Source organism: Rattus norvegicus, chromosome 10 (genome assembly GCF_021556685.1).
Source record: "Rattus norvegicus strain SHRSP/BbbUtx chromosome 10, alternate assembly SHRSP_T2T, whole genome shotgun sequence".
NCBI classification, from domain to species: Eukaryota; Metazoa; Chordata; class Mammalia; order Rodentia; family Muridae; genus Rattus; species Rattus norvegicus.
In genome coordinates, this window is record NC_141543.1 from 17,288,184 (window position 1) to 17,314,214 (window position 26,031).

The following is a 26,031-nucleotide window of genomic DNA, read 5'->3' on the forward strand; positions in this document are numbered from 1 at the left end:
TAGGTGAGAGGGTCTCCCTGCAATCCTACATTCTTTTGGGAGCCTGCCAGAGCCAGAGTGGTTGTCTGAAGTGAGGAGCACCCCTAAAACATCGAAGCCCTTGGTCATGGCACCCGGGCCCTTCTCAGATCCAGGAGGTAGAGCCGACAGCTTCTTCCTTCAGGTGACAGCGTTGGACCTGGCTCCAATCGTTTTGGGCTTGGGAGTGGACACTAAAAAGCCTCGCAGTGCCCTTGCTAAACTTGGGGAGAACAAGGGGTGGACTCTTGTCCAGTCATATTCTCCCTGGTGATCTCGGAAAAAAGTTGCTTTTCCCCCTTCCTGCCTCAGTTTCCCTATCTGCACACAGAGCTGAGGACCTTCTGTAACCTGCAGGCGCCACTAAGCCATCACTAACAGGGCGAGGGGAAGAGGCGCAGGTTGCTCAGGCGTCTTCCCAGTCCGATGTCACACTGGAGGCTTGCGAGCTAGGAGGCGAGGAGCCAGCTGCGAAGAGGGAGAGCTGCCGGGGCAGGACCGGACGGGCAGGGCCCGGATCAGCGCCGACTCCGCGCCCAGGGGCCTAGGCTCGAGCCCAGGGCGCCCTCCCCGCTCGTGCCGCCTTTCTGACACCGTCAGAACAAAAGTGGCCGTCTGCTTTGCGCCCTTCGCGTCCCGCAGGCCCGGCCCAGCGCCTCAGCCCGTCGCCTCACGCACTGCCGCCGCGCCTTCGACCCTTCCACCCGAGCGCACTCGGCTCTTTCCGCCGCGGCCGGCGCAGGTGGAGGGGGCGGGGCGGGGGCCGTGCGTGGTGACGCCGCGGGGGGTGACGTACAGGCGTGCCCCGCCCCCTCCCCCTCCCCGTTCAGGCTCTGGAAAGAGAAGAAAAAAAACTTTCTTTTTTTTTTAATTGAGGAATCAACAGCCGCCATCTTGTCGCGGATCCGACCGGGGCTTCGAGCGCGATCTACTCGGCCCCGCCGGTCCCGGGCCCCACAACCGCCCGCGCACCCCGCTCTGCCTGGCCGGCCCGCTCCGCCCGGCCCTCGGCGCCCGCCCCGGCGGCCCCGCTCGCCTCTCGTCTCGGCCTCCCGGAGCCCGGCGGCGGCCGCGGCGGCGGCGGCGGCCGCGGCGGCGGCGGCACGGGGTGGGGGGGCCGCGGCGCGGCGGCGGCCCCGCTCGGCGCATTGTTTTTCCTCACGGCGGCGGCGGGCCGCGGGCGGGCGGCGGAGCCCAGAGCCCCCCGGTCGTCCGGCCGCGGGCGAATTCATTAAGTGGGGCGCGCGCGGTGGGGGGGCAGCGAGGCGGCGGCGGCGGTACCACCATGTTCCCGGGCGCCGCCTGAGCCGCGGGGCCGGGCGCCGTCGCTGCCAGCCGGGCCCGCGGAGGCGGCCGGGCCGCTTGGGTGCCCGGGCCGCGGAGTGTCGCGCTCGGGAGGCGGGCAGGGGATGAGGGGGCCGCGGCCGGCGGCGGCGGCGGCGGCCGGGGGCGGGCGGTGAGCGCTGCGGGGCGCTGTTGCTGAGGCTGAGATTTGGCCGCCGCCTCCCCCACCCGGCCTGCGCCCTCCGCGGCCCGGCCCGCGCTCCTGCGCTCGCTCTTCGCTGGCTAGCCTGCTCGCTGCCGCCGGCCCGACCCCCGTCCGGGCCGCGTCGCGCCGCCCGCGCTTAGGGCTGTTTCCGCGAGCAGGTGAAGATGGCCGAGAACTTGCTGGACGGACCGCCCAACCCCAAACGAGCCAAACTCAGCTCGCCCGGCTTCTCCGCGAATGACAGCACAGGTGAGGTTGGCCAGGCTCGCTGTCAAGAATCCGCCGTGGGGAGGGAGCTGAGGGTCGCAGTGGCGGGAGACTCTGTCCCGGGCCTTGGATGCGCTTCCCTGCTGGGGAGGAAAAGTGAAGCGGGGGCGCGGCCGAGTGTCCGCACGCGTGGCCGGCCAGGATGACAGCGGAGGGGACCTTGGAGGTTTGGAGTGAGAGAATGCGACCAGAGGTAATGAAAGCTTTCAGGATCGGAACCCCACTCTAGGCGCTGCAGTCGCGGACACAGCTGCTGCCTTCTTACGAGTTGCGACTGAGAAGTTTCTTGGAATGTGTTGCTTGGGAAAACGCTTAGTGGTTATTTAGAAACTCTTGATTTTTTTTTTTTTGATCACCTAGTATTTTTTTTTTCAAAACCCCAAACCTCACTTGCGAGTTGTCATCAAAGTTGCTGTGGTGTCTTTCATTTACATACGTAACCTTAAAAAGAAGCTAGCAGGCTTTTAAAAGTCCATTTGGCCTCAGTCTGCCTTTGAGGTTGAGATGGTTTTACAGTGAAGATGTAAAATTAAAAAAATTAAGGACTTTAAATCTTTCAGGGAAAAAGAAAAAAGCGAGATACTCTTAAATCTTTTCCCCGACTCACTAAATAGCTTCCTTTCAAACTTTCTTAGGTGATCGTATCAGGTCGCCAAGAGTTTTCTGTTCGTTCAGTAATTCAGAGTTCTCTGGATAGCTCTATGATAACCTTGCCAATGATTCGAATTTCCTCTTTTAAGCTCTTCTTCCAAATTAAAAAAAGAAAAAGAAAAAAAAAACTTGTACGCTGCTGCAAACAATGCCGGCTTAGCGCAGCTAGCATTTCTCTAGTACGTACTTGTAGCGGCATCTGAAAACCAGTTTCTGATGAATGGGTCGAAATCAAATTACATTGCTGCCTGCAGATTGGCGCTAGACACAGATGTTCAAGTTGTGGAACTTTATGCGACTTTATATAAGAATATTAAAAATATTTCTACTGTGAAACAAAGCTTCGATTTCATGGCTTCAGTTTGAATAGTATTCCTGGAATCCAGTCATGAAAGGAGACGGGTAACATTGGTTAATGTAGAAATGAGAGGGGAGTGTTCTCCCTCCTCCATCACTTTTCAGAAGATTTTTGTTGACTTAAAACTTGTTGAGCAGTAGGAAGGAGTAAATAAGTGAACGATTCATAGGTAGGTAGGGAAAAGCCACTGATGGTGCTTTTACTTTTAAATGACAAGTTGAGTTTGATGTTTATTTTCATAAAGATCTTAACTTATTGATGAGAATTGTGGAAACGGTGGTTAAGTACACTTCTACAGAATAGAGCTGGCTCCCTTGCTTTAGTAATCTTGCTATGCTTGAGCCAGAAGACTGTAATCATGTGAAATGTAGATCATACCAGACAAGTTTCGTCCTGAAGTTTATCCTCTGACACTGGTAACTTGAAGACTTTACAGCTTTGCTGTTACAGAGTGAGGTTGTTGTAGATTTTTTTCTTAAAGTGGGGCAAATTAATAAGACCATAAAAAGGCCTGTAGTATCTTATAAATCCAGAAGTTTACAAGATGGAACCCAAAAGATGGCTTCTCTTCCTCTTCTTCCTCCTCTTCCTCCTCCTCTTCTTCCTCCTCTTCCTCCTCCTCCTCTTCTTCTTCTCTCTCCTTCTCCTCCTCTTTTTTATTTATTTATTTTTTTTTTTGCACAGCTTCTCTAACTGGACCGTCGGATATTAATGTGTTGCTAACCAGAGCAGAACTTATCAGAAAGGATCTTCTGCACTTAAGCACTTTGTCCTTTTCCAATTTTTACCCAGGAGAAGCTGAATTGTACTTTCACATTTACAAATATATGAAACAAACAGTAGCAGTTTCTAATGATTCTGATTTAAATGATCAGAGAATAAGATGGCATTCATATTTGAGTCTTTGGTTCCATGAAATGCATCATCACATTGTCTTGTGCTCTGAGGAAGGAGCCATTATTGAATACAGTAAATGAGGTGAAACCTTGTTAAGAATAACTATTAGTCTAAGATCCAGTAATGAGATAGACAGACCTTAAAGATGTAAGTTAAGCAAATAAATGGCTGAGGTATATACGTTAAATATGTTTAAAACAGTGAAGGCTGGAATAGAGACAGATAACATTATTGAGAAAAATTCAATCTTGTTTTATTGAGGAATTGTATCTCAGGCCTCAGAGAGGAGATTGGGCTGGGGTAGGCAAGGTGTGTGTTCTGAGCACTAATTTGAGGGAGGGAATACAAGGAGAGGGAGCAGAGAGTCCTAGCACTGAGAAACAGCTGCTGCTTGAACTATTGTGATACAGGCCACATCTTTGGGGACTGTGTTGTGAATCCATCAAGTGCATTTTAGTTGTGTTTTTAGGGATGATTGTGTGGAAAAGAGAGTGCCCTTGTTAAAGAGGGAAGCTTCCCAGGCCTACGGAGTACTTGAAGTTCACCAAGGGGAGTGTCCATGTATGCATAAACCACTCCACTAGGGGCCAGGCAGTATCTGAGTGATGATTGCCTTTGTTACTCAAGATGGGGGAGAGCACACAGAGGAAGAGGGAAGGTGCCTGGAGGAGGGTAGCAAGAGGAAGGAGAAACTGCTCTTCATCTCACCACAGGCACTCCTGGAGTGGCAGAGAGTCAGACTGTATCAGATGGTGGTGAGATACAGTTTTCTTGTTCTGTGTTGAAGTGTCAAGCACTTTGTGAGAAGCAGGGGACTGACTTTATGTTATGAGTATGTAGTTGGTCATGTATTTTGGACTTTCTCTTGACATGTCCAAATTAAAATAGCTTACTTTAGAATCTTTTAACACCATAGATTCATTGATTGAACAGTATAGAAAATAATAAATACTCAGGCAAATAGGCTTTTTTTTTTTGCAAATGGCTTTTTTAAAACATACATAATTGGCAGTTCATACATTTATGAAGGTGGTTTTTTTATTATTTATATTTTTCTGTTTGGTTTGCCTGTTTTTTGTTTTTGAGGCTGATTAATTCAGACTGGCTGGAATTTGCTATATGAACTCTGGATCCTCCTGTCTCAGCCTTTTAATTTTAAGTACTAAAATTAGGCATACATTATCATACTTAGTGACTTGGGAAACTTTACAGTAAACTTTGTGTATAATGAATAAACCATTTAAAAAGTATTGGAGCCAGCAAGATGGTTCAGTGGTTCAAGGAAAGTACTTGCTATGTAAGCCTCGTGGTCTGAGTCTGCTTCCTAGAGTCCATATAAAGATGGAAGCCGGAACCAACCCACAGGTCGTCCTCTGGCCTTTAGGTGTGACACTTGTGAACCTTCTCCCTCTCCCACTTGCACGCACTCTGTTGATCAGACATAATAACATTTTATAAAGTTTAAATTTGATTTTTTTGAAAATCAAACGCAGGTATATTTTAGCCTGTGCTGTGGCCCTAAACTGTGTGCTCATACTTTTATAATGCTTGTGCATTTTATTTAAAAAAATAACGTTTTCTATTTCATTCTTTCTTTTCCTTTGAGACAAGGTGATGAGGTATCCCAAGACTGTCATCAAATTGACTCTATATACTAGGCTGACCTAAAATTTGTGATTCTCCTGCCTCAGCCTCCTGAGTATTGCTGACATTGCAGGCATGCTTTGTGATCACTAGCAAAAAGTTCATTTTGCAAGAGGCATAGTCTCACTGTGTTGTCCGGGTCAGACCTCAACCTCTACACTCTAGTGAGACTCTTGCTTCAGCCTTCTGAGTAGCTACACATTTCTTTCATGCAGTAGAGAAGTGTCTTTAAAGAGCACTTATGGTAAATATGATTAGCTACTAACGTCTTTTTACTGGTAAATGGTACTCTTCATTGTATGCAGTCTTTTGTGTTATTTCTCTAAAGCCATCTCAACAGCAAATGAAGAGAAGCTACATTTACTGCTGTTTTCTAGATGAGGACCCATGACTTAAGGGGGATGGGCTCTAGAGCTACAGACAGAACCAAACCTAGATGGTTAAAATAAAAGTCCTAGATTCAGGTGAGATGGCTCAGCATGTAGAGGTACTTGCCCCCAAGCCTGGGTTTGATCCCAGTCCTGGATGTGAGAGAACTGACTCCTGAAAGTTGTCCTTTGACCTTCATACATGGGTCATGACATACTTGTTCATGTATGTGTATACACACAAAAATTAATTAAAGGTAATAATGTATTTAAAAATGAGGAAATTGTTTTATAAATCTGCACCTCTAAAAGAGTTTACTTGACTTTGAGGCTGGAGAGAAGGTTCAGTGGTTTAGAGCACTCTTCCATAGACCCTGGTTCAATTCCCAGCACCCACCTGGCAGCTAGCAACTGCTTGTAACTCCAGTTCCAGGGGATATGGATTCTGTAGACAATGCATGCACATGCTATACAGATACACATGCAGGCAAAACACCCATATACATAAAAAAAAGTTTTCCTGACTCATGGACAGTGATATTTGCCAGGTTTCAGTAGCATTCACTGTAACTGGTGAATTAAAGACTGTAGGCCTGTGGCACACAACTGTAATTATAGTACTCCAGAGTATAAGGCAGGAGGGGCTAGCCTAGGCAACATGAGTTCTGGACAACCTTGTGCTACAAAGCAGGTCTTGGTGTCTCTATTTTTTTGTCCGCCCCCCCCCCCCCGCCCTCTTCCCTCTCCCCCTCTATCTTAAATACACACAAACACATATATTCCTTTTCAGAAAATCTATAAAGTTAAAGTCCTTGTTTTACTTATTATTGTCTTGACTAAATGGGAGGTAAAGGTTTTCACCAGGTAGGACTATTCATGACTGTATCTTGCCATGACAGTATGAATCTTTGGGGTCAGGAATGGGCTGTACTGGCAATCTTCAGAAAATACTGGGGTAATTGTGAAGCACATCAATGGTTGCATACTGTTAAAGCAAAAGGTAGGGTTCTGTAATTACTGTTATTTTTCTTGAGACAGGATTTCATGTAGTTCAGACTGGCCATGAGTTCCTGATGATTCTGCTGCCTCCTCCTGAGTTTCTGGGATTACAGATATGCTGTATAGTATTCCACTTGATTTGGTAACTCTTAAACATGACTGAAATGGCTTATGAGGGAACCGAGGTTTTATTCTGCAGTTGAGAATTGATGCGTAGGTGTGAGCCAGTAGTTTACACCTTTAGCTTCTGCCATTGTGGTTGGCTCTCAGTACCCCACCCCATTAGGTGGGACTCTGCAAATGCTGGTTTTTAGTGTTTTTATTTCATGTTCGAAAACAAAATGGTTTACAATGGGATGGCTAGCATGCCTTTGTTAAGAGTAAGTATTATGGATTTGTAAAGCTTGTTACCTCAGCTTTTGGGTTCCATTAGTGAGGGTGTTACCTCTTTATCTTACTCAGATCAGCACTTGGTATGTATTTCAGGAAATTAAAGGGCACAAAAGTCTTTCTCAAAGGGGAAAAAAAAAGTCTGGGGGTTGGAGAGATAGCTCAGTGGCCAGCCTGCGCTAGTCTACAGAGTGAGTTCTAGGACAGCCAGGGCTACATACAGAAATCCTGTCTTGAAAAACTAAATAACTAACTAAACAAACAAATAAAAATTTAAGAGTTTTATGCCCCATTGAGGTTAGTTCTAGCCAAGGAATTTTGGTATTAACCTCTCAGAGTTTGTGCTGGTGGGCACTGTGAACCTTCAAAGATTATGGGTGAACTTTCCAACATTTCTACAGTTCATTAGCACCAGGAATGCCCCTCAACCCCTTGACATAATAAATAGACCACTAAACAACTTTTTAAAAAGATTTATTTGTGTTATTTATGTGAGAACACTGACTGCCTTCAGACACACCAGAAGAGGGCATCAGATCCTTTTACAGATGGTTGTGAGCCATCTGCCCTGAAGAAATTGAACTCAGGACCTCTGGAAGAACAGTCAGTGCCCTTAACCACTGAGCCATCTCTCCAGCCATTAACAACTTCTGTAAAAGACCAGAGAGGTATTTCTGGCTCTGTGGTGCCTCTGGTCTCTAGCTCTAACTATTGTACTCTGTCATTTTGGCAAGAACTCAGCCATAGATAGTATGTAGGCACTGCTGTCTCCTTTTACACTTTATTGTAGAAATTGGCATCCAGGGAATTTTCCCTTGAGCCACAGCTTGATGATGTGAGTGGTGTGGGACTCATGGTGTAAGTACCATTTGGGACTACTGGCCTGCTGGGCATAGCAGGGGCACAGGTTTGCTGAGACTTTTGCACTTGGCCTGGACAGTGTCTTGTAGGTAGATAGAATGGCCACTTCACAATTAGGAGCATCTCTTTTGAGTTGTTGCTGCTGTTCTGTAACAGCTTTATTTATGTACGGTATTTGAAATCAAATACATTTAACAAAATGTAACAGATACTTCATGTGGCTTTGCTCTTTAGCTGGCCATTTTGGTTCTTATAGCTCACAGCATTCTTTTCCTACTACTTTGTCACCTCAAGTCCTTAGCATCCTCCCTATTCTGTGAAACTAGATGGTGAGTGGCTCTGTTAGAGCTGGTAGAGATGCCCCACAGTTACCCCACTGACACTGAGCATAACACAAGGATGCTCACTTACGCAGTAGGCCCTTAGGAGATGTTTGAAGAAAATGCTCCTAGTTTTCTTCTAAGACTGCTTTTACACTGCTTGTCACCACTCTTTGGTGTTTGTTCGTGTTCTCTCTCTCTCTCTCTCTCTCTCTCGTTTCTTTTTTTCTTAATTTTTAGTGTCACATCTTGATGTTCTCACCATTGATAACCTACTTGGTGGGTTCTGGCCAGGTCTCATTCCCTAACCTCAGTTTTCTCATTTGTAAAATGGGATGATGATTATATTTTGTTGTAGTATTGTCTGAGGTGATGTCTGGAAAATAGCTGCCCTGGAGGAACTGATCAATGAACAGGAGTTGGCCCTGTATTTATTAGGGTATGTGGCTGTGTTTTATCTTCTGGGGATTTCTGAGGGTTGCTAATGTGATTGGAGTAGTAATGGCTAGAAACTGTAGTAGCTGTGCATGTTTTCACACTCATTCCCGTGTGCAGCTGTGTCTGTTGTATATCCTCACTGTATCCAGAAGTAGACATTGTATACCTCACTGTAACTAGAATTCTGTAATCAGTACTATTGATTTTTGTTTCCATTTGACTTTTTAAATGGAAGATTTATTTATTTATGCATATAATGTGTTTTACCTGCATGTATGCTTGTGCACCTTGTTTGCCCACTGCCCTTGGAGACCAGGCATTAAATCACCTGGAACCGGAGTTAAAGATAACCGTTAGATAATATAGATAATAGTTAGCTGCCCTGGGAGTGCTGGGAATCGAATGCAGGTACTTTGGAAGAACAGCTTACTAAGCAGTCTCTCCAGCCCTATTACTTTATTATTCTTTTTTAAACTAGAAGGGGATGGAGAGATGGCTCAGTGGTTAAGAACACTGATTGTTCTTCCAGAGGTCCTGAGTTCAGTTCCCAGCAACCACATGGTGGCTCACAACCATCTATAATGGGATCTGATGCCCTCTCTGGTGTGTCTGAAGACAGCTACAGTGTATTCACATATAATAAATAAATCTTAAAAATATTTTAAACTAGAAACATGATAGCTGTGAATATTTAAAATCTTAGAAACTTAAGTGTTCTGTAAACTCTGGTAATTTTGAAACATATTTCATGGACTTCATAAGTCTTGGATATGTGATTCTATTCTGTTCCTTACTACTCTTGTGTCTTAAAATTCAGTCTGAGAAACCTGTTAGGTATTAACACTGTACAGAAGATTTTGGTTGCTGCCTTTCAGTGGCTTAGAACTGTGTTCACTCAAACTTAGTAACAAAACTAAGAAAATACAAAATGCAATTTAAGTATAAAAATGTGGAAAGAGCAATCCAGAAGGGATGTATTTATTGCCTACCATTCTGAACGTCTCAGTATGTAGAATCCCAGGAAGCTGAGGAGGTCAGTGGTTTAGTGGTCTTCCCAATTCTGTGTGGCCTTTCCTGCTGTACTATAGTGGTAATCAGTCAGTTGGGGAAGCCAACTGTTTTCTCTGTCTTCAGGGCTGGAAATGGGACGCTGGCTATGGCTGTCCTTTCATCTTAGATGTCATGTACACATAGATAGCTTTTATATAATTCTTCTGGTTGTGATTGGATGTCTCTCTGAAGCCTTCATACTCTTGGGCATGCCCTTTGTCCTCTGATGTAATCTGATATTAGTACATGTACCCTTGCCCTTTTGTTTTTGAGACAGGGTTCTGGCTGTCCTAGAATTTATTAAGTTGACCAGGGCAACCCTGAACTCTCAGAGCAATCCACCTGTCTCTGCTTCCTGAGTGCTGGGGTTAAAGTTGTGTGCTACTACAGCTGGCTCCTCTTTACTCATTCTTTTCCGCCCTTCTATTGAAAATAAGACTTTTATTCCTCACATAATATATCCTGATTATGGTTTCTCCTCCATCTACTCCTTCTAGGTCCTCTCACCTTCCTTGTCATCTGAATCCATCCACATTCTGTCTCATTAGAAAACAGCCAGGCTTCTAAGGGAAAGATAAAAGAGTCAGAGTATGACAAGGAAACAAGCCCAAGAAAAGGCACAAGGAATAGCTAGACCCTCTTGTTCACACACACTCAGGAGTCCTATAGAGCACTAAACTGCAAGCCATCGTATATATCAGAGGACAGATGCAGGCCCTGTGCATGCTGCTGCAGTCTCTGTGCTTCAGAGGGCCTTGCTCTTCATGCTCTCTGTCCACTTATGCTTCCTCTTTCACAGGGTTCTCTGAGACCTGAGCAGGGATTTGATGGAGATAATCCCATGTAGGGTTGAGTATTCCAAGGTCTCTCACTCTGGTTGTGGGTCTCTATTGTTTTCAGCTGCTGCCAGAGGAAGCTTCTCTGATGATGGCAGAACAAGGCAGTGGTTCATGAGTATAGCAGAATGTCACTAGGGGGTCATTTTATTACTGTATTCTTTTATTAGAACAGTAGTAGTATTTTGGTTTACTTAGGTTCTTGGCTGTCCAAGTATCATCACTTTTATGTCATGAAGTGGATCTTAAGTCAAATCCAGTATTGGTTGGTCATTCCCACAAGTGTGTGACACTATTGCACTAACATATCTTGCAGGCAGGACACCATTGTAGACTAAAGGGTTTATGACTGGGTTGGTGTGTAAGTTTCTTTTGTATTGTTAAGGGTCCTTAAGATACTACCATGTAGGACTCTGTATAGGCACCAGCTTGACTTCTCCATGTTCAGTGAGGTGTGTAGCTGTTGTCTGCAGCAATAGGGCCTTCCTGTTGCAGTAAATCTCCCACTCCAATACGCTCATGCAAAAATCACACAACTCAGCTACAGTATTTATAAGCCACATGCCTAGTTTGGGCACATCCACCACTTCACTACTCTATTCCCTCGTTATGAGATCCTACTACTTCCCACTTCCCTGGGCCATGTGCTTCTGTTCATCTTTCTCCCACCTCCTCATCATCTTCCTCTATGACACTGCTCTTTCTATACTACCTTTTTTCTTCCACTCCTCTTTCCTTTACCTAAGAAGGAAGAATGGAGAAGAGGAAAGGAAAGATAGAAATCCCTGAGTCTAAGCTCTCTAGTTTCTTCCCTGTCCAAAGCTACATTTGTAAAGTATCTCTTAAAATGACAACATATCTATAATTCATAAAGTAACCAGAACCATTCACCCCACCCTTAGGGACTTGAGCTGATGAATCTCTGTGATTTCTTCCTGTTGAATAGGGGCAAAGAAAAATTCTTTAAAGGGGTAGGGAGGGGTAGGAAAATTAGGAAATTTGGTTAAACTTAACAGAGCTAACTTTAGCATGTTATCCAGCCTCTATATGTTTAGAAGGTGAGGGCTTGACTGTTTCTGACTAGATCCATCTGGAAGGTTGGATGAGGCAAGATGACCTGGAAGCTGGCTACAGGCGGGTGGCCAAGGTTGTCTGGCAGGGTCTAGGTGGGACTAGCCACTAAGTTTCAAGCAGGTGGAGAGTCAGAGATAATGAATTGGTAAGAACAGACTTTTCCAGCAGGAGATAGTAATGTCCAGCAATTGTGCCAAGGAAGGAGATTGTAAAGAAATTAACTGTGTGTGTTTTTTATCCACGGATTCAAGGGTCTCAGGAGGGACTGGTCGCATGGTTACCCTTCAGAGCAAAGGCAGGTAAAGCAAAAGGAAGCTGGGAGGAGCCAGAGTGCATTCCCAGGCAAAGGTGGTACAATTTAAAACTGTACCAACGGGGTTGGGGATTTAGCTCAGTGGTAGAGCGCTTACCTAGCAAGCGCAAGGCCCTGGGTTCGGTCCCCAGCTCCGAAAAAAAGAAAAGAAAAAAAAAACACAAAAAACTGCACCAACACCTTCTTTGCCTTTAGCTTGTAGAAAGCAACCTGTAGTCTTGGTAACAGCCTGGGTTTGGGGGTTCTCATGGGACTCCTTTGGTCAGCAAGTCAATTAGATATTACCTGTTCCTGGTACTGGAAACTTCATTTGGTGACTGTCTCCTTCATTATTTCATTTAGATAGTGTGTGCGTGTGTGCACGTGTGAGTGCCTGTGTGCGTGCCTGCCTGTCTCCCCCATTATTTCATTTAGATTGTGTGTGTGTGTGTGTGTGTGTGTGTGTGTGTGTGTGTGTGTGCCCCCATGTGCACCTACATCTTTTTTTTTTTTTTGGCTCTTTTTTTTCGGAGCTGGGGACCGAACCCAGGGCCTTGTGCTTCCTAGGTAAGCGCTCTACCACTGAGCTAAATCCCCAGCCCCGCACCTACGTCTTTACTGTAGTAGGTTTCCATACTCTCAAATGTTCCTTAATTTTAGCTTTCTCTCCCCTTATTCTGTTCCTCGTTCCCTCCCTTTCCAGCCCTCCTCCCCATTCTTCCATAACCATTTATTCTATTTCCCTTTCCCAGGAAAATCTATTCCTCCCCCCCCCCCCCCAGTCCCTTACTCCATACCTAACCTCTTTGGTTCTATGGATTGTAGTGTGGTTGTTATTGACCTAACACCTAATATGGTTATTATTGACTTAATGGCTAATATCCACATATAAGCAAATACATACCATATTTGTCTTTTTGGGTTTGTATTACCGCACTCAGAATGAATTTTTCCTAGTTCCATCCATTTACTCGTAGACTTAATGCTTTTATTTTTAAATGGCAGAGTAATATTCTATTGTATAACTGTGCCACATTTTCTTTATGCAGTCATCTGTTGAGTGATATCTAGGTTGTTTCCAATTTCTGGCTGTTATGAATAAAGCAGTAATGAACATGGTTGAGCAAATGTCCTTGTGGTAGGATGAAACGTCTTTTGGGTATATGCCCAAGAGTGCTACAGCTGGATCCTGACGTAGATCACTTCGCAACTTCCTGAGGAATGAGGAACCACCTCACTGATTTCTGTAGTGGGTGTAAAATTCATACTTTCACCTGCAGTGGATGAGTGTTCCCCTTACTCCTCATCCTTGCCAGCATGAGCTGTCACTTGGGTTATTGATCTTAGCCATCCCGATAGGTGTAAAATGAAGTTTCAGTAGCTCTGATTTGAATTTCTCTGAAGACTATAGATGTTGAACATTTAAGTGCTTCTGAGCCATTGAAAATTCTTTTTAAATCTATACCTCATTTTTAAATTGGATTATTTGTTTTCCTGATACATATTTTTTTAGTTCTTCTGTGATATTAGACCTCTATTGGATGTGTAGTTGGTAGTTCTGTAGGCTGCCACTTTGTCTGGATGATCTTCTGCATGTGTTTTTGCCATGCAGAAGATTTTCAATTTTCTGAGGTCCTGTTTATTAATTGTTGGTTTTAGTGCTTGTGCTAACAGTGGTCTATTCAGAAAGTCTCTCCCGTGCCATTGAGTTCAAGGCGACTCCCTACTTTCTCTTCTATCAGGTTCAGAGTACCTGGTTTCATGTTGAGGTCTTTGATCCATTTGGAGTTTAATTTTGTGCAGGATGATAGATATGGAACTATGTGGATTTTTGTACATGCAGCCATCCAGTTTGTTAGAGATGCTGTCTTCTTTTCCAGTGTTTATTTCTGGCTTCTTTATAAAAAAGCAAGTGTCCATCGATCCGTATGTGGGTTAATGTCTGGACTTTGAATTTGATCCCATTGATCACACTTCCGGTTTGTGTCAGTGCTGTGCTGTTCCTGTTACTAAAGTGCTGTAGCACAATTTGAAGTTGGGGATGGCCCTCTCCTGACTGCTTCTTGGAACATATCTGTCAGACCTGCCTTGTCCTGTCATCTTGCTTTAACAGGGAACAGGATCATGCCTTCCTATTGGTCTCATGCTTATTAGCCTTAAAAGAAAAGCCCGTACTGCGATGCTGCAGTGTACCCTGCCCTGACAGTTGTGGGGCTTTGGCATCTTGTACTTCCCGAGAGGCCTCCATGGATGCTCCTCAGCTTGTAGATGAGCTTGGACCTTCTTGGATGGCTGTCCCAAGGTGCTTTACCCACAGAGAGAATGGGGTATGGAAGGCTTGGAAGTAAGCAAAGTGCCCTTGCCCTTTACCATTTCTACACAGTATAAAGGACTGTGGTGGTCCTAGAAAAACTAGTGGGGTCTTTTCTAGTTGCCTTAGACTATTTTTTAGTTCTGTGTCTAAAAGTTGAACTCCTATTAAAACTTACTGTTAAGAAATACTTGAATATTCTCTCTAGTGACATTTTCCTCTCTGTGTTTTGTTTCTTTTTTTTTTGGAGCTGGGGACCGAACCCAGGACCTTGTGCTTGCTAGGCAAGCGCTCTACCACTGAGCCAAACCTCCAACCCCCTGTGTTTTGTTTCTATTGATCAAAAAGAATGTTTAGTTGAAGCATTGCTAAGATTAGTAAAACCTGACAATGAAAATCTTTCTTCTTCCTCCTCCTAAGTGTCCTATATGTTATGTTTGGGGATCTCTTAATTTGCCAATCTTTACCTGTGCCTTGTTTTTTATAATAATAATGTATACACAAAGTATTTCAATTAATGCTTTGAATCTAAATACAGAGAATGGTCTGCTTTATGGGGCTGTACAATTCTCTTGTAATATAAATTATTTTTAAAACAGAAAAGCTTCCCCTCTTAGTTCCCCTGAATAGTTTTGTATTTTTCTTTACTCCTATATGTGTTTACCTATTTGATTACCTTGTAGGTGTGTGTATGGGGGTGTGTGGATGCATGTGTGCCAAGACACTTGTGGAGGTCTGAGGACCTGTGGGAGGGAGTTTTTTCTTCCTCTGCTTCATGGTTCCATGGATTGAACTGGGGTCATCAGGTTTGGCTGCAGGGCCTTTACTTGCTGAGTCATTTGCCAGCCTCCCATTGCTAACTTTACAGTAGCATAGCCAATGAAACAGCAGAAAATGAGGATAACCTATGGAGAAGGCTAGGGTAACATTTAAATAAAATTTAATTGGTTTGGTATTTAGTTATGAGTTGAATGATGACACTCAGGAAGTATAGAAATCTATCAATAAAAGTAGGGTTTGCATTGATAGTTATGGACTATGAAAGCTTGACCCAGTTCTTTTGGATTAAAATATTTGGAGTATTTGTCACCTGATTAAAAGTAGAGCCTTCTAAGCATGACTCAGAGTTGAAGGAAATGTCAGAGCTTTTTATACTGAGAGCCAGACATGTGTACTTGGGAGGGAGCCCTGGCCTTGGCTCAGTAGACATGGAAGTTTTGCTCCCAGCTCAGCAGCTCTGTGACTGGGGCCAGAGGCTTCCCATGTTAGTGTTGGGGACAAAAGGGAGGAGACAGAGAGCTCTAAGAGGGAGCTTCTCCTTGCAGCATTCTGCTGTCGTGTAGTTTGATTAGCTTTGTGTGTATTGGACTGTTGTGGAGCTTGGCGGAGAGCCAGTTGAGGTAGCTATTACTGTTTAATTAATTGGGAGCATAGTGGACATTCCTTACTCCTGGGACCAGTGAGGGTCAAAGTTATTGATACAGGGATGATGCCTTGACTCATACCTAAACCCATATTGCTTCTCACCAGGACAGTGTGAGAAGTTAGTTTTTCCCTGTTTTACTTTCCACATCATATGGGGTCTAGTGCAATTTCAGCTCCAGTCTGTAGAAAGAATGAATTGACAGCTAAGTTTGGAAATCCTACTAAACAAGCAATTGTGTGACTTACTTTACCCTACTTGATCTGTCCTTTATTTGGAAATTGAACTCTAATTAAGTGGAACTGGTTTCTAGTTACAGTTTTAGAGCAAAGGTTTGATATGGGTTAGGGCTTACAGAGTAAAAGGAAATCTGAGTGCAGAGAAATTGTAAGAATTGTCATTTATGGAAAGCAGCATTAGGAGACAGTGGCCCTGGGCTCCTTGTGCACTTGTCGATCAGGTGGCCTTTTGAGAAGAGTGCCAGTGCCCCCTTATTCATCTCTGCTTCACCCATGGACCTTGAGGGAGCATATCTAGCTCCGTAGCATTGTTGGGTTTCCTCCTCCTACAGACTCTGTGATGGGAAGTCCTTTCATTGGGAGTTATTCTTTTTCCATTCTCTTCTGTATTCGAGCTATGTTAATGTATGGCTCTTTACTAGCAAATGTTGTCCCACGGTGGACAAAGAATTTTCCTTTTAATTTGTGGGTGTCATTACAAATTAAGACTTGTAACCTAGTTAACAGCTAATACTGAAAATAGAACCAAAGGTAGAATCCTATACACTGATGATCAGGTGTTTGTAGAGCATTACCTGTACAGTTGACCTGTTCATGAAACCTCTTCAGGGACCATGGAGATGACAGGAAGTGAAGTCAAGTGAAGTCAGTCTTGTTCTCATGATGACCTTCTTATTAGTGCCTTAAGTGTGGAGAAAAGGATTGGGCATTGCCCTTGTTCAGATGATGTTGGTGATCTAGAGTCTAGGTCAGTGTTGGTTAGTAGGAGTTAAAGCCCACATGAACCATCAGGTACTCGAAATATAACAAGTCTGATATAAGAACTATTCAACTTTATTAAGTTATATATTTACTTTTATTTGTTTGAGACAGGGGTTTTAGTAACCTAGGCTTGCTTCAAACTGAGTAGCTGAGATTTGCCTTGAACTTCTAATTCTTTTGCCATCACCTCTTAAGTGCTACACTTTCAAGTGTAGGCCACCATGTCTGGCTAAATTTTAAAAACAATTAAGTAGGGGTTGGGGATTTAGCTCAGCGGTAGAGCGCTTGCCTAGCGATCTCGCAAAGCCCTGGGTTCGGTCCCCAGCTCCGAAAAAAAGAAAAAAGAAAACAAACAAACAAAAAAAACAAACAATTAAGTATGTGGCCTTGTGTAACCAGTGGCCATTGTTTTCAACAGTGTGGCTCTAAGCTCATCTGCTTCTTGTATTTGTCTAGAGTTATCTTTTTTTTTTTTTTCCCTTTTTTTTCCTTTTCTTTTTTTTTTCGGAGCTGGGGACCGAACCCAGGGCCTTGCGCTTGCTAGGCAAGCGCTCTACCACTGAGCTAAATCCCCAACCCTGTCTAGAGTTATCTTTAAGATATTTATGACTTAAAGACAGAATCCTTTTAAAAATGGAAGATATTTTCAGAAATACTCAATGGCTTAGGTTAATTTTTCAGTGTTATTTACTGGGGCAATAGTTGTTTATACTATCGTGTGGGCCCTGGTTGATTGAGTGACAGGACAGGGCTAGACTCTGCTGTCATGGATGTACTCATGCTGGGAAAAGCAGATCGTGGACGTCTGTTGTTACAGCACTCACAGTGGGCACTGGGCTTGTGCAACACCGGATGGGGCAGAACTCTCTGAAGGGTCTTGTGGGCTGAGAGCTGAGGATGAAGAGATGGCAGTTGGCTCTTTTTTGAGCATAAGGAACAGCACAAATGTGAAGTACGAAAGTTTAGAGGTGTAAACTCTTCAACACTCTAATAATTTGCAAAAAAACCAGTTTTCTTGAGTTGTTTCCTGGGCCACCCTAAATCAGGAACCTTCAATAGCTGGTTTAAGCTCCACTATTTCATTCTTTTATCCAACAGATATTTTGGTGCTTATTGTGTTCATTTGTGAGGGGTGGAGATGGGCACTTGGCTGGGTCTGGGTCATGGTATAGCAGCTGAGGTCTTTTGTGTGGTGGAACTGAATTGGGTGGTGTGGCCAGCCAGCTCGCTCACCCATTTCCTGCAGTGCCTTTGCCACCTCTGCTTCCCCCAGAGGTTCATTGTATTACTTACGTGTACGCCTGTCTTGTCCTCCAGATCACAGTACAACAGCTGTTTTCCCCAGTGAGTAACTCTAGAAAGCTAACCTAAGTCGTGCATTTAAAAACTCATTTTAAAACCTTCTTTTCCTTTCTTGTTTGTTTTTGTTTTTCTTTTTTTCGGAGCTGGGGACCAAACCCAGGGCCTTGCGCTTGCTAGGCAAGTGCTCTACCACTGAGCTAAATCCCCAAACCCCCTTTCTTGTTTTTTGAGACAGTTTCCCTATGTAACCCTGACTGTCCTGGAACTCTCTTTGTAGACCAGGCTGGCCTAGAACTCAGAGGTTTGTCTGCCTCTACGTACCAAGTGCTGGGATTAAAGGCTTTTTCTCTCTCATTTAGAGCTGTAATGTGCACCCCTAAGCATGATACATGTGGGTTCTTTATACACTACCCTTGTACATGCTGATCCTATAGTAAACACACTTTACTGATGGATCTTAGAGGAATTGGAAGAATTAATATTGCAAGAGTAGGCCTCATTCTATCTTTCGTTTTCAGACTTCTTTTATCTTTAAAAAAGATGTTTGTAGGGGGTAGCCATCTCTTCAGCTTCCTTTTCCTTTAAAGGTTTATTTTACGTGTGTGTGTGTGTGTGTGTGTGTGTGTGTGTGCGCGCGCGTGCGCGTGCGCGCGCACCTGAGGAGACAGAAGAGTGTCTCCTGGAGCTCAAGTTATAAGAGGTTGTGAGCTGCCTGATGATGGTGCTGGAAACTAAACTTGGGTCTCTGCAAGAGCTATCAGTACTGCTGACCCATCTCCTGACACTCTCTTCCCCAATCTGTTCTTAGTCTAACAGTGAGGTGTCGTCGTACTGGCTGGTTTTGTGTGTCAACTTGGGAGTTATCACAGAAAAAGGAGCCTCAGTTGTGGAAATGCCTTCATGAGACCCAGCTGTAAGGCATTTTCTCAACTAGTGATCGAAGCGGGAGGAGGACCCAGGTCATTGTGGGCGGTTGCTGTCCCTGGACTGGTGGTCTTGGGTTCTGTAAGAAAGCAAGCTGAGCAAGCCAGGGGAAGCAAGCCAGTAAGTAACATCCCTCCATGGCCTCTGCATCAGCTCCTGCTTCCTGACCTGCTTGAGTTCCAGTTCTGACTTCCTTTGTGATGAACAGCATGGAAATAAGCTGAATAAACCCTTTCCTCCCCAATTTGCTTCTTGGACATGTTGTTTGTGCAGGAATAGAAACCATGACTAAGACGAGTGTGTTTGTGCTATATGCTTAGATAAATAACAATAATTTTAGTGTTTGCATGGTTAATTTGGAAGAACCGAAGTTTTCATATCTCAGATATTAGGCTTGTACTTGTATTAAGGTGCATGCCATGTAGCCAGACCACACTCACATTCTGTATACTCACATTCTATATATCATTTTTGGTTCCTAGAAAAGGTCTTTAGAACCTTTGGCTTATCTAGGTGATAGCTTAATAGCCTACACTAAGCGTAAACATCAGTTTTTTACGTGGTTATTTTGAGAATACTTATGTTAATCTCAGGTCTTTCAATTAATTAGAGATTATGAAACACTGAAACTAACCCAGAAGTCTGGTAGGAAAGGGGCCTTCTCTGAAGTATAGTTGAGCTCCCTGTTCTTCTAGGTGATCTGGAAAGGACTGGTTACAGAGAGGTGTGGATGATGCAGAAGGCAGGAGTTTGAAAGTCATTAAATAAAAGGTCAGAATGGAAAGCAAAGATGAAAATTAAGACTTTTTAGGGATAAAAGACTTATCATATGTGTACGGTTTTTTGTTTTTTGTTTTTTTTCCGGAGCTGGGGACTGAACCCAGGGCCTTGCGCTTGCTAGGCAAGCGCTCTACCACTGAGCCAAATTCCCAACCCCCATATGTGTACGGTTTAAGCAGTCTCTAGAAATGTTTTCAGGAAGTTGAACTAGGGATTTCTTTTTCTTTTTTGGTTCTTTTTTTCGGAGCTGGGGACTGAACCCAGGGCCTTGCGCTTCCTAGGCAAGCGCTCTACCACTGATCTAAATCCCCAACCCCAAACTAGGGATTTCTGAGGCCTTTTCTCTTTCATTTTATTTTTCTAAAAACTTTTTGAAATAAACCGAAACCAGGGTTTGAAATGTACTAAAGTAGTAGAGCACTGACCAAGCACCGGCAAGATGCTGAGCTTGGTGCACAGCACTGCAGACAGTAGCTGAAAGCATTAAAAAGAAAAGAAAGAAAGGCCACTTAAAAACGTAAGTGCAAATAAGAGCACTTGTTTGTTAGTTGATTGATTGGTTCATTGCTTGCATTCCAGTGGTTTGAGACCTTGTGAATGCCAGGAAATCTCTTACCTCTGTATTTCAAGACACCTTTCTTTAAGAAAAAAAAAAAAATCTCCACATGGGTCTGCAGAGGTTCCTGTCAACAAGTTAAGTTTAATCCCTAGGACCTCCAGAGAAATAGAGAAACAAATTCTGTAAGTTGTCCTCTTTTTTTTTTTTTTAAAGATTTATTTATTATATATAAGTACACTGTCTTCAAACACACCAGAAGAGGGCGTCAGATCCCATTACAGATGGTTGTGAGCCACCATGTGGTTGCTGGGATTTGAACTCAGGACCTCTGGAAGAGCAGCCAGTGCTCTTAACCACTGAGCCATCTCTCCAGCCCAAGTTGTCCTCTTCTTACATATGTGCCTTTACACATGTGCCTGTATGCATATACACACATGCATTCACACACAAGTAAAAATCTAATAACAAGTTCATACTTTTGTATCGTTAGGAGAATCTATTAAATGTGGGACAGAGATAAGATGTGATTGTATTTTGCCAGTGGCTTTGGTTGTCACTTCCTTTGTTACACTCTGTCTTGATTTCAGGATGTGAGCAATATTTATGGTTCTGTATTTTAAATACAAAATGTTACATATAGATTGTCATCATATTTATTTAGAAAAAAATAGTTAATCCATCCTTCAAGTAATTTCCCCCACTTTTCATCATTTTAAGCCCACGTGAAAACAATATTTAAAGCTAATATTAAATCTCTTTCAGGTTTTATCTTCTTAGTAGCAAAGTCCAGCTGGAACTTGGAGCACCTGGAGCCATTGCATTTATTATGGGTGGTGAAGTTGGTTACTGGGCCTGAGCACCACTTTAAAAATACCAGTTTCCATAACTCCTTACACTAGTAGTTAATAAGGCTCAAGTCAGGAGTGAAGTCTTCCTCCCTTCCTCACCTCTTATCTCTCAGGTGACAGATGTGCCTGAATAGTTAGTGCCTGATTCCTTCCTTCTCCTCATCTTTTTGCTCCTGACCAAGGTAGTGTGTTCTGTACATGTGTTATTACGTGAAGAGGTATCAGATCATCTTCTAGTCTGGTGTTTTACTGGTTTTCGCTCCCACTGATGAATATTAGGTATTTCTATTTTTTTCTTTCACAAATAGTGCTTTAATGTACAGCCCTGTGAAGTTAAATGTGCAAATAAACAGGCAGATCAAAGATGTGATTATTAAGAGCCATTTTCAGGTTTCTTTTTAAATTAAATTTCATTTGTTTACTAATTTGTAAGTAAACATGGCAGGAACCATCTGTGGAGGTGAAAGGATAACTCTCAGAATTGGTTTCTCTCACCACATGTATCCTGGGGATTGAGCTCAGGTCCTTGGCCTTGGTGGAAGGTATCTTTACCCATTGAGCTGTCTTAAGCCTGCTCACTCTGCCTGTCTGTCTGTCCGTCCGTCCAGTAGCAGTCAGAGACGAGCTTGTAGAAGTCAGTTCTCTTCTTCTACCATGCGGGGTCCTAGGCATTAAACTTAGGTTGTCAGGCATGGCAACAAGTGCCTTTAACTGCTAAACTATCTCACTGACCTGCATTTGTAATTAAAACTATTGGGTGTGTTTGTGTGTGTTGACTGCCATGGCACATGTGGAAGTCAGAGGACAACTTTAGAATTTGTTCTCTCTTTTCCACTCATGTGGATTTGGGGAGTTGAACTCAGGTTGTCAGACTTGTGTGACAAGCACCTTTACCACCTAGCTAGTTTGCTGTTTCTCTAATTTTGACTTAATCAGATTGTCCTCCAAAAGCATGTATGTAGATGAAATCTTGAAGCCTTGAAAAACAGCACATATATGTTCGGTGTAAACATCTCTAAGTGGTCCATTTATATTTGTTGACACAGTTTAGTAATTAATATAATTGTTCATTTTAGTTTTTAGACATGGTTTTAATATTTAGTTCAGGCTGTCTTTGAACTTTTGGAGATCCTCCTTCTTCAGCCTTTCATGCTGAGGTATTATAGACATCAGCCAACAGTGCACAGGGCTCAGTGCTCAGTTACTTCAGCTGACACTTCTCTGTCCTTTGTGCCTCTTCATTTTTATGAGGGGGGAAATTTTTTGAGACACAGACTGATCTGGAGTTTGCAGCAGCTCTCCTGCCTTAGCCTCTCAGGTGCTGGGATTACAACCCAAAAAAGACTCTACGCTCAATATTAGTTTCTTCTGTATTTACTCACTTATTATTGCTGGTATTGTAGTGTTGGGGATTGAACCCAAGGCCTTTCACATACTAGACAAAGGCTTTCTATATCACAGAGACATCCCTGTGTTTAATGGATTATTTTTGTACTTAATGAATTGATTTCCTGTTTTGGACACTCAATAGCCTATGTATACTTTTATTTTGTGATATGTAACTTTGTTTAACATCCAGGATATGTTCTTTGTCCTTTTCAACTGATTTGATGTTGCTACCTGCTTGTTTTGTAACTCACAGCTATTGGCCTAAAGATTTGGCCTACTGATCTCTGCTTGCTTAAGTGGCTGTTAGACAGTTAGCCAGGCACACATCTGGATCTAAATGTTTACTTGTGAGGGGGTACAGTTGTAGCCCCCATTCCTCTTCTTCCAGGACTGTTCTTGACAAGATTGTCCCCTCTCCCCAGCAATGGTTGAGTTGTAGCTTGAGCAGGCACCTGGTTGTATTATTTCCTGGGGTCTGAGCCCCTTTCAGCCATGCTGGCAGAAAATAACCCTTTCTTCCTATCTTAGTTCCAGACAATCCAGGTAACTATTAGGGCCTTCTGAGTCATCTTGTAGAACTGGTGACCTGCTGCTGTGACAGCTGCCTCCTGTACCATCCTTGTGTTTATGAAGGTTCTTCTCTATTCCTCAGGGCTCAGGGAGGTAGTGAACACACTACATTGAAACAAACTTTAGCTGTTTTAGTAGTCTGAATGGCATTTCCATATGACTGTCTACAGAATTAACATAGGAGGATGATAGTTTCTAGGACTTGATGGTTTAGGACATAACTAAAAACATTCAGATCAGTTGGGTTAAGTTTTGATTTGTTTTGTGACAAGGTCCTGTTAAGTATCCCAGCTTGGCCTTGAGCTGAAGATTCTCTTGCCTCTATCTCCTTAAAAACTTGCATTGTGGGCTTGTGTTACCATTCCTTGCTTGTCGTGGAGTCTTAAAGTGGAAAGTTAAACAGTGTTCAGTGAAACATGTTTTCTAGTACCCTAGTGGTCATGACATGCATCTGAAAAGAAACAAAATGCTCACATTTGATAATAATCATATAAAATAGATTTTATCTCTTCCAAGTCAAATAATTCTTAAAAATTGTATCAAATATGTTTTTCTTTATATTTGTTTTGAGACAGGGTCTTACTCTCTAACCCTGCTACCTTGGGCTTTCTGTGTAATACTGACTGGCCTTAGCCTTGTTGACAAGCCCCAGCTGGGAAGCTGGGGTTTTAGGTATTAATCACTATTCTGACTTGACAGTGGATTAAAAAGTTGTTTTTTTACATTATTTATCTATTTAGAGTGTGTGTGTGTGTGTGTGTGTGTGTGTGTGTGTGTGTGTGTGTGTGTACACCATGTAGGTTCTGCGAAGCACATTTAGTTTGTCAGACTTGGCAGGAAAACCATTTTTTCCCAATGAGCCATTTTTGCCAACCTGATAAAGTACATTTTTAAAATTAGTAAAATTAGCTATTTCCTCTGTGATGTACATGACACTTTGTAAGGTTCTGTGTTTTATTCAGTGATTTCAGTGAATCACCTTGCTTGGTTTCCTTCTGTTCGCTTGCAGTAGTATAGTATGTGTGATATACTTGGAGAACTTTTGAAGTGGCTTGTCACCTTAAAGTGCCTCCGGATAGAGTCCTCTGTAACACGCCTTATCAAGCACTGACATAAACCTGGCAAGTCATTTCTGCAAAGAGGGACTGTCCAGGGCAGGTGTCTTGTTCTCCACTTTAGGGAGGGATAGAGAAGGAAGTCACTGTCGACCACAGTGGAGCCTGTCTCTAACAGATTTGTTATTCTGAGGAGAGATGAAACTTTTCACACAGATCACTATTAAAATGAAAAACTGGGCATGATGGTACATGCCTTTAATACTAGCACTTGGGAAGCAGGGATAAGAATGTGTGTGTTTGAGGACAGCCCTGTCTACATAGTGAGTTCCAGGATATTCTGAGAACCTGCCTCAATAAAACAAAACCCCCAACTAATAAAGTAAACAAACAACAACCAACCAAACAAGTCAGAATGAATTAAAACATTAGTATTCTGTAGTAATTATATGGTATCATGTCTGTATATAAAAGCCTGAATTACAGAAGGTTTTAGAGAGATTTGCTTTAATTATTTCCTAACAGTCACTGAGGAAAAAAAGTTGAGTGTCTTTTGGAAACTTATATAATTACACAGATAAACTTATACTGGCATAGCTGCTAATAAAGCTGCCCTGCCCCCCACTCCGTCCCCATCATTGGAGAGCAATTGCATTATATATTTGTATAATTACGAGGATGTCCAAGGCTAAATAAGCCACAAGTCATTCAGGCTGAGAATATTATCAGGGCTGAACTATAGAGAATGTAGTAGTCCTTGGCCCTGTTCTGGACAGGTGTGAGTGCTGGGACCTTGACAGTTGAGCTCAGTAATAACTGATGTTTATTGATCTCATACTACATGCTAGGCTCAATGTACTCAGTTTATTATTGAGTTCCTGCATCTCGCCTCCTGTGGACAGCTTGCCTGTGTACTCTGATCTTGCCAAGGAAAGCTTGCCCTGATCAGGTCAGGGAGACAGCAGTGGTAATGATTGTCATTTGAACCCATATCCACTGTACCAGACAGCCCTTCCCATTTGTGTATAAAAAGTAATATTTTGATAAATACATTGAGAAAGTACAGGGTGGTCCTCATGAGAGTATCTACCCAGCTGTCTTTAAATGTGTACTTTCTAGTATGTCTTATCCCAAGTCTTTTGACAAAAAAATGTTTTTTTTTTTTTTTTTTTTTTTTTTTTTGGTTCTTTTTTTTTCGGAGCTGGGGACCGAACCCAGGGCCTTGCGCTTCCTAGGCAAGCGCTCTACCACTGAGCCAAATCCCCAACCCCCAAAAAAATGTTTTAACGTAATCCAACTGTGGTGGCGCGTGCTTTTAATCCTAGCCCCGAGGAGGCAGAGGCAGGATATCTCTGAGTTTGAGGCCAACTTAGCCATCGTAGTCAGGGCAGCCAGAGTTACACAGTAAGACACCGTCTTAGCCATCGTAGTCAGGGCGGCCAGAGTTACACAGTGAGACACCGTCGCAAAAAAGCAGAAACCCAACAAACTACCCCAAATGCAAAAATTAACAAAGTCATATTTTATCATATAGCATTAAAGATTTATACACTGTGTGTGTGTGCGTGTGCGTGCGCCCGCGCCCACGTGTGTGTGCTGGACTGGCTTAATTGAGCTAATAGATAGGCATTATCTCATATTGTACCCAGGAGTGATTTGGGAATTTCTTTTTAGTTTTCCAAGGAGGTGGAGGTGTAGTAGAAGTGTTCAGCTTTTAAAAGATTTGAGAAGAACATCGAGTAGTCAAGTTATAGTACAAGTGAATGTCAAAAGAGACATAGACCTAGAACTAGAGAGATGGCTCAGCGGTTAAGAACACTGAGTGCTCTTCCAGAGGTCCTGAGTTCAATTCCCAGCAACCACATGGTGGCTCACAACCATCTGTAATGGGATCTGATGCCCTCTTCTGGTGTGTCT

General features: G+C 43.3%; 1 protein-coding gene and 1 long non-coding RNA gene across 5 annotated transcripts in view; one reads left to right on the forward strand and one right to left on the reverse strand.

The window, feature by feature from the left end:
• The first annotated feature begins 887 nt into the window (after positions 1–887).
• The window catches only part of Crebbp (CREB binding lysine acetyltransferase), a 127,204-nt gene continuing 102,060 nt past the window's right edge, over positions 888–26,031 (forward strand). For 3 of the 4 annotated variants that reach the window (XM_087573832.1, XM_087573833.1, XM_087573834.1), the window contains exon 1: positions 888–1,756. In XM_087573832.1, coding sequence (XP_087429958.1) covers positions 1,672–1,756 — 85 coding nt within the window. In that variant the 5' untranslated portion in view covers positions 888–1,671. 4 annotated transcript variants of the gene reach the window in all.
• On the reverse strand, positions 15,248–20,335 carry LOC148002769 (uncharacterized). The gene is made up of 3 exons (XR_015631467.1): positions 19,988–20,335; positions 17,248–19,829; positions 15,248–16,916 (listed from the first exon to the last, which is right to left on the reverse strand). It is a non-coding gene; the product is annotated as an uncharacterized LOC148002769 (long non-coding RNA).